This window comes from Platalea leucorodia, assembly GCF_965183815.1.
Source record: "Platalea leucorodia genome assembly, chromosome: 4".
Lineage (NCBI taxonomy): Eukaryota > Metazoa > Chordata > Aves > Pelecaniformes > Threskiornithidae > Platalea > Platalea leucorodia.
Window position 1 is genome coordinate 125,817,545 of NC_138826.1, and position 14,849 is coordinate 125,832,393.

A 14,849-nucleotide genomic window follows, 5' to 3' on the forward strand; every position below is an offset into this window, starting at 1 on the left:
TCCCATCGCTTGTTCCTGGGGAGCAGAGACCGACCCCCCCGGCTCCAGCCTCCTTTCAGGCCGTTGCAGAGAGCGATGAGGGCTCCCCTCAGCCTCCTCTTCTCCAGGCTGAGCCCCCCCAGCTCCCCCAGCCGCTCCTCCCCAGCCTTGTGCTCCAGCCCCTGCCCCAGCCTCGCTGCCCTGCTCTGGCCACGCTCCAGCCCCTCCATGGCCGCCTTGGGGTGCGGGGCCCAGCGCTGAGCACAGCATTCGAGGGGCGGCCTCACCAGTGCCAAGTACAAGGAGATGAACATACAGTACGTGTTGGTTTTACATCACCCACTCTCCCTGCTTCTTTCCAAGAGAGAGGAGTAAATAATCAGCAGGCCCATCCTCTGCACGGTGCAGTTACACTTTGCTAAACCGTCTCCCAGTAAGTTTCCCGCTGCACGTGTGTTTCCAGATAGCGCTGATGGCATGGCAGCAACCCGCCTGCTACAAAGCACCTGGACAATATGAGCAGTGAGGGGGCTATTTTGGCACCAAGCCTGCCTGGAAAAAGAGAGTCCCCTTGCAAGGGGTCTGGCTTGTGTGTTGGTGTTTGTTGCAAATCCTCTCTCGCTAATAGGGGATCGAGGGGGTGGGGGAGAGATCTTGTGGGAACATTTTTTTGTTCATTAAGCTGTTATTGCGGGTAGAGTCAAGCTGTTATGTTTCATAGCAAATAACTATTCAGACAACACGTTGGCTTATCCACTCACAGTGTCCACACACACTCATAAGCACCCATCTGGAGCCACAGTTGGGAGGCCAAGGCCAAAGGTGGTTGGAATAGGGTGGTACTGACACACCAGTGGCTTCCAAGTCGGTGTTTGGAAAGTCCCTTGAGAGCACATTGTCTCACCCAAGCATCTATGTAATCCGACAGATATGAAGGCCTGGAGCTGGACAAAGCTGGTTTTCGGGGCAGCAAGAAGAAATCATATCTAACATACATAAAAAGGGCACCATATATCATGAATTCTTGTATCAGGACTGGTGTGGCCAGCAGGAGCAGGGAGGTGATGGTGCCCCTGCGCTGGGCACTGGTGAGGCCGCCCCTCGAGTGCTGTGCTCAGCGCTGGGCCCCGCACCCCAAGGCGGCCATGGAGGGGCTGGAGCGTGGCCAGAGCAGGGCAGCGAGGCTGGGGCAGGGGCTGGAGCACAAGGCTGGGGAGGAGCGGCTGGGGGAGCTGGGGGGGCTCAGCCTGGAGAAGAGGAGGCTGAGGGGAGCCCTCATCGCTCTCTGCAACGGCCTGAAAGGAGGCTGGAGCCGGGGGGGTCGGTCTCTGCTCCCCAGGAACAAGCGATGGGACGAGAGGGAACGGCCTCAAGCTGCGCCAGGGCAGGGTTGGGTTGGGTATTGGGAAAAACTTCTTCCCCCAAAGGGCTGTCAGGGCCTGGCCCAGGCTGCCCAGGGCAGGGGCTGAGTCCCCATCCCTGGGGGGATTTAAAAGCTGTGGAGATGTGGTGCTGAGGGACATGGTTTAGTGGTGGGCTTGGCAGTGCTGGGTTAACGGTTGGACTCGATGATCTTAAGGGTCTTTTCCAACCTAAACAATTCTATGATTCTATGTTCTATCCTGTATTCTTCATCTCCATATAGCAGCCACCACCCTCCTGGGTATGGTCCGAGTCACGCAGCCCCTTGTTGATGCTCGTGTGTGCTCATGGTCTTGTGCAGATTTGGCAGGCTCTGGCTGTCCTGAGTTGCTCAGTTCTTATAGATTCAAGAGAAGCACAAGTCTCCTGAGAGTACCAGCCCTTGGGAAACTTTCTGACACTACCTTGCCAGCATTTACTTTTCCTTTCTTTGGCATGTTGTTGTCTGGTAACTATTTCTCCAACCCAAGCTGTGGAACCCGGTCTCACAGATGGGGCGTTTGTAACACATTCACAGTGGAAGGTGGTTTCCCAAAGCGAACAAACCACAGGAGGGTGTTGCAAACTGTGCAAAGACCCAGGAACCCCCTTTATCTTAGATCTATGCTACGCACAGCACGATTTCTGTCCCAAAGGAGGGACCCAGTCCTCCATCTGGTACCTTCTTACAAGACTGCAGGTAACATCTCCGCTTCTGTTCTCTGCACCAGTTCTTGCCTACAGTGGTTTTGCAGTCTTGACATGACACTACAGAACACCATGGTTTATGGACACGGCCTGGAGGTTTTGTTCTGCAGTGCACCGTGAGATGCTGTCAGCGCTTAGAGGGTAATCGTTACACGGAGGTGGCCCTTTGGTGCTTAAAGAGACAAGGAAATACTTCTCCAGACGGCAAACCGAAATATTTTCATGGGGGCTGTAAAAGTTCACGAGGGTTTCACAATTTCCTCTTTACAGCCTCATAATCTTTACTGGGTTTTAATTATCGCACTATTTTGAAGCCTGCGCCAGGCACAATAGCAGAAGTGGAAGATAAAGCAAATTGCTCTGGTTCCTTTCACAGTTGCGTATCAGTCACCAGCTCGTCCCCTCCTGAGTGCCTCCTCCCTCTCGATTAAGGATGATATAAACCTGCCTGTCTGACAGACATACATACAAATGTGTGTATGTACACACACGTGCACGGATAGATAGATAAGCCCCCCAGGGATATCATGGTGTGGGTCCTCCCAACCACATAATCCGCCACACATGCGATGAGCGCAGCCGTTCAGAGACAGCGCCGGCTGGAAGGGTTTGCTGAGGCGTCGTTCCGCTGAGACTCTCTTTTTGCCTTTTATTGGCTGTGTTTTTATTTTATTAGCATGAGTCATAATTGCAAATTTCTTTTTGAATGCGGTAGATAGCAATAAAGGGGAGGGCACTCAGACAGGGAGCGGGGGAGAGCTGCCAAGAGGAAATTAGCATTGCAGTAATACTGATCCTATTGCTCTTAGACAAGCAGGGAGCTTTTTGGGGGGGAGAAGAGAGTCATTTTACTGAGCTGAGACATGGAGAAGTCACACGAATGGTCACTTGCCCACTGATCCTTAGTCCCGGGGATTAATTCCCATAGTGGACACATACTACGATACAAAAGCCCCGTCCGTCACTGCAGACCTTGGCCACAAATCTGGCTGTGCTCTAATTTCAGGAATTTATTACCCAAGGATTCATCCTACCGCACTTTAAGTGCCCGGTGACCCACATCAATTCTAACACAGTAGCAACCTGAGCCTCGGGCAAGGCTGGATGTCCACCGCTGTGTGCGTGCACAGCAGGGGATGTGCTGCCCTGAAGACTTTGCACTCCAAACAGGCGTGATGGATGATAAACTCGAAAGGAAGCTGAGATGCAGCGAAGTCAAATGTTGCTCTCCAGGCCGTGGTCCCTGGTGTACTAGCCCTGCTTTCTCATTACTGGGCAAAACCATCTTGTCAGGCCGAGCTGGAGCTGCCTGTGCCCTGCAGTTCATGTCGTAGCTTTCTGCATCGAATAGGGAGCGTGCTCAGAAATGAGGCATTTTATTTTATTTTCTGTTCCTTCCTTTGCGGATTGGATGTAACAACTGAGCCAGGGAAAAAAAAAAATGAGGTAGCTGCGGCCAGCATATAATCATTAAATTTGCTTTTGGATGACCTGCGTGAAATTCATCAGGAGCGATTTATTGGGAAATTCATTGCATCGGTGTTCATTATTCACTCTGTTAGGCTTAGGCACAGTGGCAATCAGTGGAGAAAATTGGACTGTTAGGGCCTTGGACTTCAGTGTTTGTAATTTCCTCTACCGAGTTGCAGCATGAAATGTATTTGGCACAGACAAATCACTCCCTCCGCTGCTACAGCTCAGTGCGCTCCTCCGGCGGTGCCCAGCCATCGCCGTGGCTCTGACAACCGGAGAGGTGAAAGCAGGTCTGGGGAAAAGAGAAACAGAAAGCAGCCTGAATCCCTACCCTGCTGCTGAGCAATTCCAAAGGCTGCAGTGACTCAAATGAATATATCGGTTATTTTTCATGCTTCTGCCACCCAGCTGAGGCAAAGCTACTGCTCTCGCTCCTGGTGAAGTCCCCCCTCCATCGCTGGGCTCTGACAAGCACAAGCAGGCCAGACCTGAGCTGAGCAGGGACTAAAATCCAGGGCATCCACAAGAGAGAGACCGATGGAGAACTGGTGACATTTCTATTATATAGGTTGCGTTTTCCTGATCGTCAAAGGGAAAATGCAAGAGGAACCGGCCTGGAGATGAAATACCTGCCCGCAGGTCTCTCCTTCCCTCGGTAGCTGTACTGTTTGCTGGCCCCCGGCCCCATTAAAGACACCTTGCAATGAGAAGCAGCGACACACAACATTGCAGTGGCTTCGCGATTCTGAAGGTAGCCAACTCCATCAGCTCTGCAATAAACAGACATCAGCTCTCTCATGGTATCTACAGTGCTTCTCCAGCAGGACTGGCTGTCAGTCTTTGTCCTAAGACCAAGGGACAGTCTGAAGGTGTCTCTGATCCCCCACGATGCCTTTTTTGTCCCCTAACTGGTGGTGCATCCCACCACCACCAGCAAGGGAGCAGAGGAGAGCAGAGTTTCTGGGATATGAGGGGTTGGGTGCAGACAGGGTGTTGGACTGGAGTAAGGGACATACATGTAGGTACATACATACCTACGTACATGTATGTACGTACAGCCTGGGGAACGAGAGGTTGGAGGGCAGCCCTGCAGAGAGGGATCTGGGGGTTCTGGTCGATGGCAAGTTGACCATGAGCCAACAGTGTGCCCTGGCAGCCAGGAGGCCCAACAGTGCCCTGGGGTGCATCAAGCACGGCATCGCCAGCCAGTCGAGGGAGGGGATCGTCCCGCTCTGCTCTGCACTGGCGCGGCCTCACCGTGAGCACTGTGTGCAGTTCTGGGCCCCACAGCACATAAAGGATACGAAGCTACTGGAGAGTGTCCAGAGGAGAGCCACGAAGATGGTGAAGGGTTTAGAGGGGAAGCCGTACGAGGAGCGGCTGAAGGCACTTGGTCTGTTCAGCCTGGAGAAGAGGAGACTGAGGGGAGACCTCATCGCGGTCTACAGCTTCCTCACAAGGGGAAGAGGAGGGGCAGGCGCTGATCTCTTCTCCCTGACGACCAAGGGTAGGACCCGAGGGAACGGCAGGAAGCTATGCCAGGGGAGGTGTAGGTTGGACATTAGGAGAAGGTTCTTCACCCAGAGGGTGGTGGAGCACTGGAACAGGCTGCCCCGGGAGGCAGTCACGGCACCAAGCCTGACAACATTCAAGAAGCATTTGGCCAACGTCCTCAGACACATGGTGTGAATTTTGGGGTTGTCCTATGCAGGCACAGGAGTTGGACTCGATGATCCTTGTGGGTCCCCTCCAACTCAGGACATTCTATGATTCTAAGGGAGATCCCATCTCCTGGTTGGGATGGATGTTAGGAGCGGGGTCTGCTGCCATCTTGCCCTCATGGGCAAAGTCCCCAGGGGGCGCAGACTGTTGGAATGATGGGGAGCTAATGAAAGAGAGAGAGACCTGGACTTCCCCAGACACCTCTGACTCCTCATCCAAGACTACTGCTTCACTCATACAGGGTGCTGGCCACTGTCCCCACATGGGGACTTCTCCAAATTCATGGTTTAGAGGCTATGTTAATGGTTGGATTCAATGATCTCAGAGGTCCTTTGCAACCTTTATGATTCTATCATTCTATGAAATTCAAGGCAGCCAGCTCTGATGTGAGACACACATGCCCCGCCGCGCAACTCCCCAGTGGAAAAGCTCAGGGAGGTGCAGCAAGAAACACAAGAGAATCAAGGGGAAATCATAGAATCACAGAATCATTAAGGTTGGAAAGGACCTCTGAGATCATCGAGTCCAACCGGTAACCTAACTGCCTGGTCCACCTCTAAACCATGGCCCTCAGCACCACATCCACACATTTTTTGAACACTTCCAGGGACTGTGATTGCCCCACTGCCCTGGGCAGCCTGTTCCAATGCCTGACCACTCTCTCCGTGAAGAAGTTTTCCCTAATACCCAACCCAAACCTGCCCTGGCGCAGCTTGAGGCCGTTCCCTCTCGTCCCATCGCTTGTTCCTGGGGAGCAGAGACCGACCCCCCCGGCTCCAGCCTCCTTTCAGGCCGTTGCAGAGAGCGATGAGGGCTCCCCTCAGCCTCCTCTTCTCCAGGCTGAGCCCCCCCAGCTCCCCCAGCCGCTCCTCCCCAGCCTTGTGCTCCAGCCCCTGCCCCAGCCTCGCTGCCCTGCTCTGGCCACGCTCCAGCCCCTCCATGGCCGCCTTGGGGTGCGGGGCCCAGCGCTGAGCACAGCATTCGAGGGGCGGCCTCACCAGTGCCCAGCGCAGGGGCACCATCACCTCCCTGCTCCTGCTGGCCACACTGTTTCTGCTACAATGAAATGAGTAAACCCACGCCACTGGCTGCACAGAACTGATTTAGGGAGTTTGGCTGCGCTCCCAGGAGGCTGAATAGCAAAGCAATAACACAACCATAGGAATAAGCTGAAGGGAAGGTGTCAAATAGACTCACACCTCTGCCCCGTCACCATGAAAACTAGGACCTGCAAAGCCGGTGATTTGAGCAGCGTGCACGCTGCCTGTTTTACACCTTGCTTCTCCTCCTGCTCAGGAGCACCAAGGCAGCATTTCAGGTCTCCCCTTCCTCCCTCCATCCAGCTGGGTCCTTTCATCACCTGGTGCTTCTTGGTGAAGCACGGAGTGAATTTGCATGGGGCTTTTGCAAGTGCAAGGAGCGCTAGGGTTGCCTATAAATCTGCTTTGCATGTGGCATGTATGTGGGAGCTGATTGTTTTTATAATTGAATAGTAAATCAATGTATTTAAGGCCAGCGTTTGCCGTTAACACTTGTGAGTATGAAATGCTCCCTCTGCCAATAGTGGGAAGGTTTTATTAGGATAATAACTGCTGATTTAGAGCTTCAGTTCTGGTTTTGGTTTGGTTGTTTGTTTTTTTTTTTTAATGCTCAGTTCAGTGTTTGCTGTTCCAGAGTCAGGAGAATTTGGGGAACATTTCACACCACAGCCAAGCACTGTTCGAAACGCAACATGAGACTGAATGTCTGGGGGAACATCTCTCACCCTCTGTGCCACATCAGCCCCTTCGGCAATGAGGGAACAGCAGGTTAACGAGTTTTCCTTCGTTAGCACAGCTGGAGTCACTTCTCACCTGCCTGAACTACTCCGGCCCCTTCTTTGAGCTTCCAGCTTGAGAAGCTGAGTGCAGTGAGGGCTCTTTGAGATGTATTTTGGGGGCTGAATCTACTTCAAACCACCGATCTTCACTGGGCCAAACTGGCTGTGCTGTGGGTTGCCCTTTCCCTTACCCTCCCGGCCACCAGACAGCCATTCTCCTTCCCCCGATCGAACGCTGGCCTAGAAGATTTATCTCTCCTTGGTGCATCCAGAAATCTCCCTTCTCACATGAAGAGCAGGAATGTGTCAGATGAGGCTGCGAATAACTGAGCCCGCATACTGAGCTGCTGCTCATTAATCACTCGGAAGAGAAGCCCAGGCGTTTAGGGGAACTGTACAAGTCCCTCATCTGCATCATTAGCTCTTTCCCAGCTGATTACAGAAGAAGGACACGCTTTGAACAGCTCCTGTGTTTTTAATCATTCCTTAAACGTGAGTAGATTACCCCAAAAGCGCTGGGCAACCAGAGGCAACCCCTTGTGCCATCCTCCCCCCTCCCTTCAGTGGATCAAGAGAGTCCGCGTTACCGAAGGCAGAGAGGTTGGATGGGAGGACACCAAGACATCCGTGGGCACGCAGCCAGCAACTCCCACGGAGGGGTCACCCCTGCCACGGGGAGGACATGGAGGAGGGAAAGGTTGAGTAAGAGTGGTCTGGGCACAGAGGTGACAACTGGAAGGGACGCCTTACAGATGGTTGGTCAAGTATGGAGAGAGACGGTGACACGGGACCTGACAGATCTTCTACAGCAGCAGGGGCAGATGTTCCACCCCCTCCATAGATCCAGTGGCCACAACGAGGCAGTCAGTACAATGGCCCATTGTGGCCAGCATGGCTATTTGGGTGAGTAAGGGCTCCTGCTGCCAGGACACAAGTTGCTGTGTTATGATGTGAAGCCCCACACCCTGCAGACCTGCAGGTTCAGAGGTGGCCATTTGGAGTCCATGAAATCATGGCGCTCTGGCTTTTCTGTCGCATTCCCCAAGCCACCCGTGCCTGCTCATCCCAACAGAATGGTTCCTTGTGCGGCTGTGCTGTAAATTTGCCTCCTCAAATTTTGACGAAGCGATGCAGTGAGCCGGGAGAGCTGGTTGCAAACGGAGGAGCAAGGCAGGCTGGTACAGAGATCTCCAAACAGGACAGGCACCAAAGGAATCAGGCAGCTTGTAGATGAGCTGCATGAAGACGCAAGCGCAGCCTTTTCCCTGGAGGCTGCGACCACCGCGTGCTCCAGCACCCACCACCACCACACGCACGATGAGATGAAGAGTGTGGTCTGGCACGTGCTTGCCCCGCGGTGGCGAAGGCTGCCTGCACGGCGCAGGGGCTCCAGTTGGATCTAATGCCTGCTGAAGTGTTAATAAAGAGCAGCTCATGGGTGCTGTTTGAAGATTATTTACTGCTAAACCCCCCCCCCCCCCAACTCGCCTGACAACTTCAAAGGCACCGGCGCAAAACCAAACCCCACAACTTTGTGCAGCGCCCCTCAGATTTGACCCTTCTCCCTGGAGGAATCGGGCGGCTGCCAGGGAATGGCTTCTCCGACGTTCCCGGCCAGCCTTGCTTTCCAGGAGCGGCCGGATGAGCACAATAATGAAGCAAACCAGGGGGGCAGGGGAACTTTTTGGGGGTGGGAACACCAAACCCTGCCAGGAAATGGTGCCCAGCCAGGACCACGGAGAAGCTGGAGCTAAAATGCGATGGCCGGGGACACAGAGGGATGAAGAGGAGGCAGAGGGAAGTGCACAAATCCTTGGCAAGGCATAAAAATGGATGCGGCTCCCGGAGGAAGACGGACGACAGCGTTTGACCCTTTGGGGTGGCAATGCTTAGCTTTCAGCGTGCAATTTGCACTATGAGATTTATGGAGGAAAAAAGCTCAATTTTTCATCGTTTCTGCTAAGGAAGGAGAACGTGTCCGGGGTAATCCCCTGGCTGGATGTGCTGTGCTGGACCCGGGATGTGGCACTGGTAGGAGAAGGTCTGGGGTGACATTTCCCACCACCCCAACTATTTTCTGCGTCTACCAAAATTACCATTACCACCTAGGCATTTTGTTTCCCCAAGTTTGCTTCTTTTTTTAATGGCCCCATTCAGGAACAATCTGTCTCCAGCCCAAAATACATAAGGCTAATTTCGCTCCAGTTGCCATCCCCTGTGAAAAGGGGTCTTAAAGGAGCCATTTCATCTCGGAGCGGGTGAGCAGGCAGCCGGTCCCTGCACTGCCAAGCCAAACAGATGGGGTGAGGGGAGGCAGGGAGGGAGGACAAGCGTGTTTCTGAGGTTTTAATAATCCCTTCTCCTGTCTGAATGATGACAAATCCCAGTGGAAGGGCAGGCATTTTCCAGATGGTAGGAAATAAACTCTGGGACACTTCCACGACGAGAACTCATTAGCCCTGCTGGCTCTGCTCCAAGCTCGATGGCAGTCCATGTAAACTGTATTTGGACCTGCCCTTTTTCTATCATCTGTTCCCATGAAATCTCCAGCCCCATCTTACACGGACAAGCTGCCCAGCTAGCTATTAATTTGATTACGTGTGGCCTTTGCCTTTTGGAGAGTTTAGAGCTCAGGCGAGTATCTTCCCGTAAACCTACTGCACGCTAATCCAAGCATCTCAGCTGCCTTCACGCCACCCATCTGCTCGCCACTCGCTTGATGCAAACCTGCGCACGCGGAGCCTGGGGAATAGCGAGGTATGTGGCTGCCTTCCAGGTTGCAAAGGCAGAGCACTGGACAACAAAAAAAAAAAAAAAAAAAGGCATATATGTACATGCACGCAAAGGGGTTTAAGCGCAGCCACAGCTGAATGTTGCTGCTGTGCTTTGCGCGGGCTGTGGTGGTGTCCTCTGTCCCACCGCACACCCCGCGCACCCCACAAACCACGGGGGGTTCTGCCAGGCAATGTCTGCACTTGGTGGCTGTCGCTGCCACCCACCACAGATGACGGAGGCTCCAGAGCGATCATGAGCTTGTAGGTCATCCCCTTCTGCCCCGAGTCTCCAACAGCCGTCAGCTGAGTGACAGGAAAGCCACACGAGCAGCACCAGGTCCTGGTAGGGCTCCGCTGCTGTAGGTGTTTCTGGCTGCGGTGGCAGCCTGGCTCGGTAGGCAGGTTGCTCCTCCTTGTGTGGCTGCAAGATGTCAGACTCAGCCAAAGATGTGTTCTAGAATAAAAGGTTCTCTTCAGGTTTTTAGTCTCTCTAAAACTTCATAGCTTTTCTGTAGCACAAACCTTGCCCAGATTGCCGCTAGCGTGAAGCCCTTTAACAGTCCTTTGAACAAGCCCCAGCTAAAGATAGATCTTCCTGCACCTCCACTGGGTAAAAGATGTCCCACCTCCTATGGGGGTGACCCAGTTGCCCTCTGTTCTAAAACGTGGGAGGCACAGTAAGAAAACCCCCACACCAGTTGAGAGAGACAGCAGGACCGTCCTGTCTCACTGCAGCAGTGTTTTACACACAAGAAGCTGTTTTGAAGAGATCATAGAATTGTTTAGGTTGGAAAAGACCCTTAAGATCATCGAGTCCAACCGTTAACCCAGCACTGCCAAGGCCACCACCAAACCATGTCCCTCAGCACCACATCTCCCCGTCTTTTAAATCCCCCCAGGGATGGGGACTCAGCCCCTGCCCTGGGCAGCCTGGGCCAGGGCCTGACAGCCCTTTGGGGGAAGAAGTTTTTCCCAATACCCAACCCAACCCTGCCCTGGCGCAGCTTGAGGCCGTTCCCTCTCGTCCCATCACTTGTTCCTGGGGAGCAGAGACCGACCCCCCCGGCTCCAGCCTCCTTTCAGGCCGTTGCAGAGAGCGAGGAGGGCTCCCCTCAGCCTCCTCTTCTCCAGGCTGAGCCCCCCCAGCTCCCCCAGCCGCTCCTCCCCAGCCTTGTGCTCCAGCCCCTGCCCCAGCTTCCTCACCCTTCCCTAGGTCTGTGCAGCGTAAGGCACCATGAAGCAGCCGGTGTTTCAGGTCTGCCGTGAGCACTGGGGATGTTTGTATGGTCTCAGCATTTGCTCTCTATGTTCCAGCCCACGCAGCTGATGGTGCTTCTGTGCTTGTTGCGCGGGGATGGCAGCCAGAGCAGACTGACTGGTCAGGTGGGGCTCAGCCCTCCTGTGCCGTTTGCAGCCCGATGTGCGACTTGGCACTGCAGGTGTGTGACGGGGATGGGCAGCAGTCATTTCACTGTGCGCTGTGGCGTTGGGCTGCCAGGAGGGTACGTGGTGGCTGACAGCCACGTCCTGGGGTCACAGGGAGTCCCAGCGCGGGAGGGAAGCAGGCACTGATAATCCTGCAATTGGGGAGTGCAGGGTTCACATCAAAAAGTGACTTTCCCTGTTTGCAGAAAGCGAAATCTGCAGATGTAACTATAAAACAGTGTGGTTTTGAGAAAGAGAATATCCTTGTGCTCAGCGCTGGGCGCCGCACCCCAAGGCGGCCATGGAGGGGCTGGAGCGTGGCCAGAGCAGGGCAGCGAGGCTGGGGCAGGGGCTGGAGCACAAGGCTGGGGAGGAGCGGCTGGGGGGGCTGGGGGGGCTCAGCCTGGAGAAGAGGAGGCTGAGGGGAGCCCTCATCGCTCTCTGCAACGGCCTGAAAGGAGGCTGGAGCCGGGGGGGTCGGTCTCTGCTCCCCAGGAACAAGCGATGGGACGAGAGGGAACGGCCTCAAGCTGCGCCAGGGCAGGGTTGGGTTGGGTATTGGGAAAAACTCCTTCCCCCAAAGGGCTGTCAGGGCCTGGCCCAGGCTGCCCAGGGCAGGGGCTGAGTCCCCATCCCTGGGGGGATTGAAAAGAAGGGGAGATGTGGTGCTTAGGGCCATGGTTTAGTGGTGGGCTTGGCAGTGCTGGGTTAACGGTTGGACTCGATGATCTTAAGGGTCTTTTCCAACCTTAACGATTCTGTGATTCTATGATCCTAGATACCATGAAAGCTTGAAACAGCTACGGCAGCCCTGCTGTCCTCAAGCAGCTCCTACTTGGCTTTGATAATTCAGAAATTGTTCTCCTAGATCACAACAAAGCCAAAAGCCTCCCCAAACCTGCTCCCAGATCGGATCCCTCCTTCTCTTCCAGGATTTTCCCGAGCTTTCCAGCCATTGCCTTTGCTGCCCCTCCCTGACCACAGTCCCCACCATCTGGAGAAGAGCCTTTGCAGGGCAGCCTCTGTGCCCAGAGGGCTGTGGGGGAGGCACGGGGTGCTTAGTGGAAAAGGAGTAAATCTCATTAAGGGTTTTAACATTTATGGCCAGCGAGATAATGAAGGAAGGTAATTTGGGGTAGCTTTATTGCAGTTATCATAATGTTTCCCTGAAGCACAAAGATAAAAGCCAATGGATAATGTCCATAAGGAGTTTTTATATCTTCCTCTATTTTTTTTTTAAGCAATAGCCATTGCAGTCAAAGACGGGGTGTCATTTTTTGCGAACACAGAGAAGCCAATTATGTGACATTGAAACCCAGAATTACAGAACTCTCAAGGCTCACCCGGCTGTCGTGACCCATGTTGGAGACCCACTGCAGTTGACAGGAATACCTTTTCCCCAACATTAAACTGTTTTACCATGAGAAGCAGTGCTCTCCCCATGTTTATCTTCCAGGGACCTGTATTTGGAGTCGTCGTGGAAGATCTTCTCTTCCTCCCCTCCTTTACTTTCTCAATTTTACCCTGTTCTGCAGTGTAAGAAGAAGAGTAGATGATGGACTGGGAACAGGGGAGGACTAAAATGAGGGAAACCAAACAATTTTTCTTTTTTTTTCTCTCTGCACTAATGAACTTGTGGAACTGACTGCCACAGGGCATGGCGGGAGCCAAGGAGTTCCTGTGCACAACTTACATGGAACATGCTTGCACAAAACTCTTCAGTGTCCTTGCTTAAAATTTAAATTAAGAGCGGATTGGTATCTGTAAGACATTTTTTGTGGCCCAAAGCTCCTTGTTTGCTACGATTAGGGATTTTTATGTCTTCCTCTGAAACGTGGTGTGACGAGCTTTCTCTTTCCTCAAAGAGGAATGCTAACAAATCAGTAATTTTTAACACAGTGCAGCAGTGATTTGCAGGGCTAAACAAAACTGTTGTCCTGGAGAGTTTGCAGCACCGGTGCCCTCTCTAGCAGCCATCACCCATGGGCGCGCTGCGTGCCAAGATGGATCCAAAATCGACCGCAGAAGCCAGTCAGGCTGTGGGGATAAAAAAAACAAGACAACAAGCAAAGACATCTCAAAAGCTGTCATTTTACTTCTCCCCACTGTGACAGCCTGAGCGTTCATTATTTCCCAAATGTTTCCAGCAAAATTATATAGATTTTTTTTTCCACCAGTTTTGAAATTGTACTTTTTTTTCTTAAAGAAGCACATTATTTCATCATTTTAAACAGCCCCAGACCCTCACCCCAGCAGATGGCTGAGACTCCCAATATGAATTATCAATGTCACCAGTCCTCCCAGACAAAAACTAGGATACCCTGGACTGGCCTGTAACTAAAACAGCTGGCTGGAAGTCAGGGCCACAGACTGTGCACGGCCCTTACTCTTGTTACGGTGCTGCTGAGCAAAGCCACCATCTTGCACAGAGCCCATTTTGGCCTGGGGCTTTGTGGCTGGATAAGGGTGCCCTGATAATTATTTGTGTGACAGTATAGACTTTGTGTCCAGATTTGGACACATAAATGGAGGCAAAGCCCTGCTGTGGAAGTGTGGGGAAGAAGGGAAAGGGTGATGTGCTGCATGGCGGCGGCTGCTCAGCGCGCCGGGTGGCGCCGCCTGTGGAGACCGCCGGTGAAGCGGACTACAACTCCCAATATGCTCTGCGGCCTGGCGGCCCCTATGAGCGAACACCGCGCCGAGAACTACAACTCCCATCCTGCACCTCTCCACCAGCCGCTTTGCTATTGGCTGGCTGTCGGGCTGGCGCGAATCCCCGTCCCCGCGGGGGGGGGTGGAGCTTCTCCCGTCTCCACGACAACAGGAGAGCAAACAAGATGGCGGCGGCCTGTCCGGAGGGGTGACGGGGCGGTGCTCGAGTGCGAAGCACCGATAGCGCAGCTCCCTCCGCGTCCTCCCTTCTTATTACAGCTCATGGCGGGGGGCGAGGAGAAGGGGGGAGACGGCGGCCTCGGTGAGCTGCTTCCCCCTTCTCATGGGCTCCTGCAGCACCTCTCCCAGGGGATCCCTGGGGAGCTACCCCAGGACAGGCCCAGCCTGTGGCAGCCGCAGCTCAGCCTGCCTCGCCAAGAGGACAAGCAGGAGGAGGAGGATGAAGAGGAAGAGGAGTCGCAGCGCCCAGAGGTTCAGCTCAGTGCCCCCCAGCTGTTTGGGGAGGGGTGTGCTTGTGAGGGAAGAGGCCTTTCCCCCTTCATCACTCAGTGTAGTTGTGGGGGAAAGAAGGGGGAGTCGATGGGGTCACCAGGTAGTGATTTCTCATTTCCCCAAAGATGGGAAAGGCTGGTTTGGCCTGTTCCCCTCACCTCTCATTTCTGTCTTTTTTTTTTTTTTAGAGCCTCTTCCATCCCCGTGGTGTCCAGGATAGTTCTGGGTTGCCCCTCTCTCTCCTTCCTATATAAAGATTAAGGATAAGCTGTCATATGGATGGCCAAATTAAACCCCTTCCATGTTTATATGCCCAGCCCTGAGATTCAATAAGCCCCTGGACCAAAGTGGATTTTTTCTCCTTGCTCTGCTGGGCTCTAAAG

General features: G+C 53.6%; 1 protein-coding gene across 1 annotated transcript in view; it reads left to right on the forward strand.

Annotated features, from left to right (window-relative positions):
- Positions 1-13,884: 13,884 nt before the first annotated feature.
- Positions 13,885-14,849, forward strand: part of LRGUK (leucine rich repeats and guanylate kinase domain containing) — a gene marked incomplete at both ends in the record, with an annotated part of 52,928 nt that continues 51,963 nt past the window's right edge. The window contains one exon of the mRNA XM_082310234.1: positions 13,885-14,445. Within this exon, the coding sequence (XP_082166360.1) occupies positions 13,885-14,445 (561 nt within the window). The remainder of the gene's footprint in view (positions 14,446-14,849) is intronic.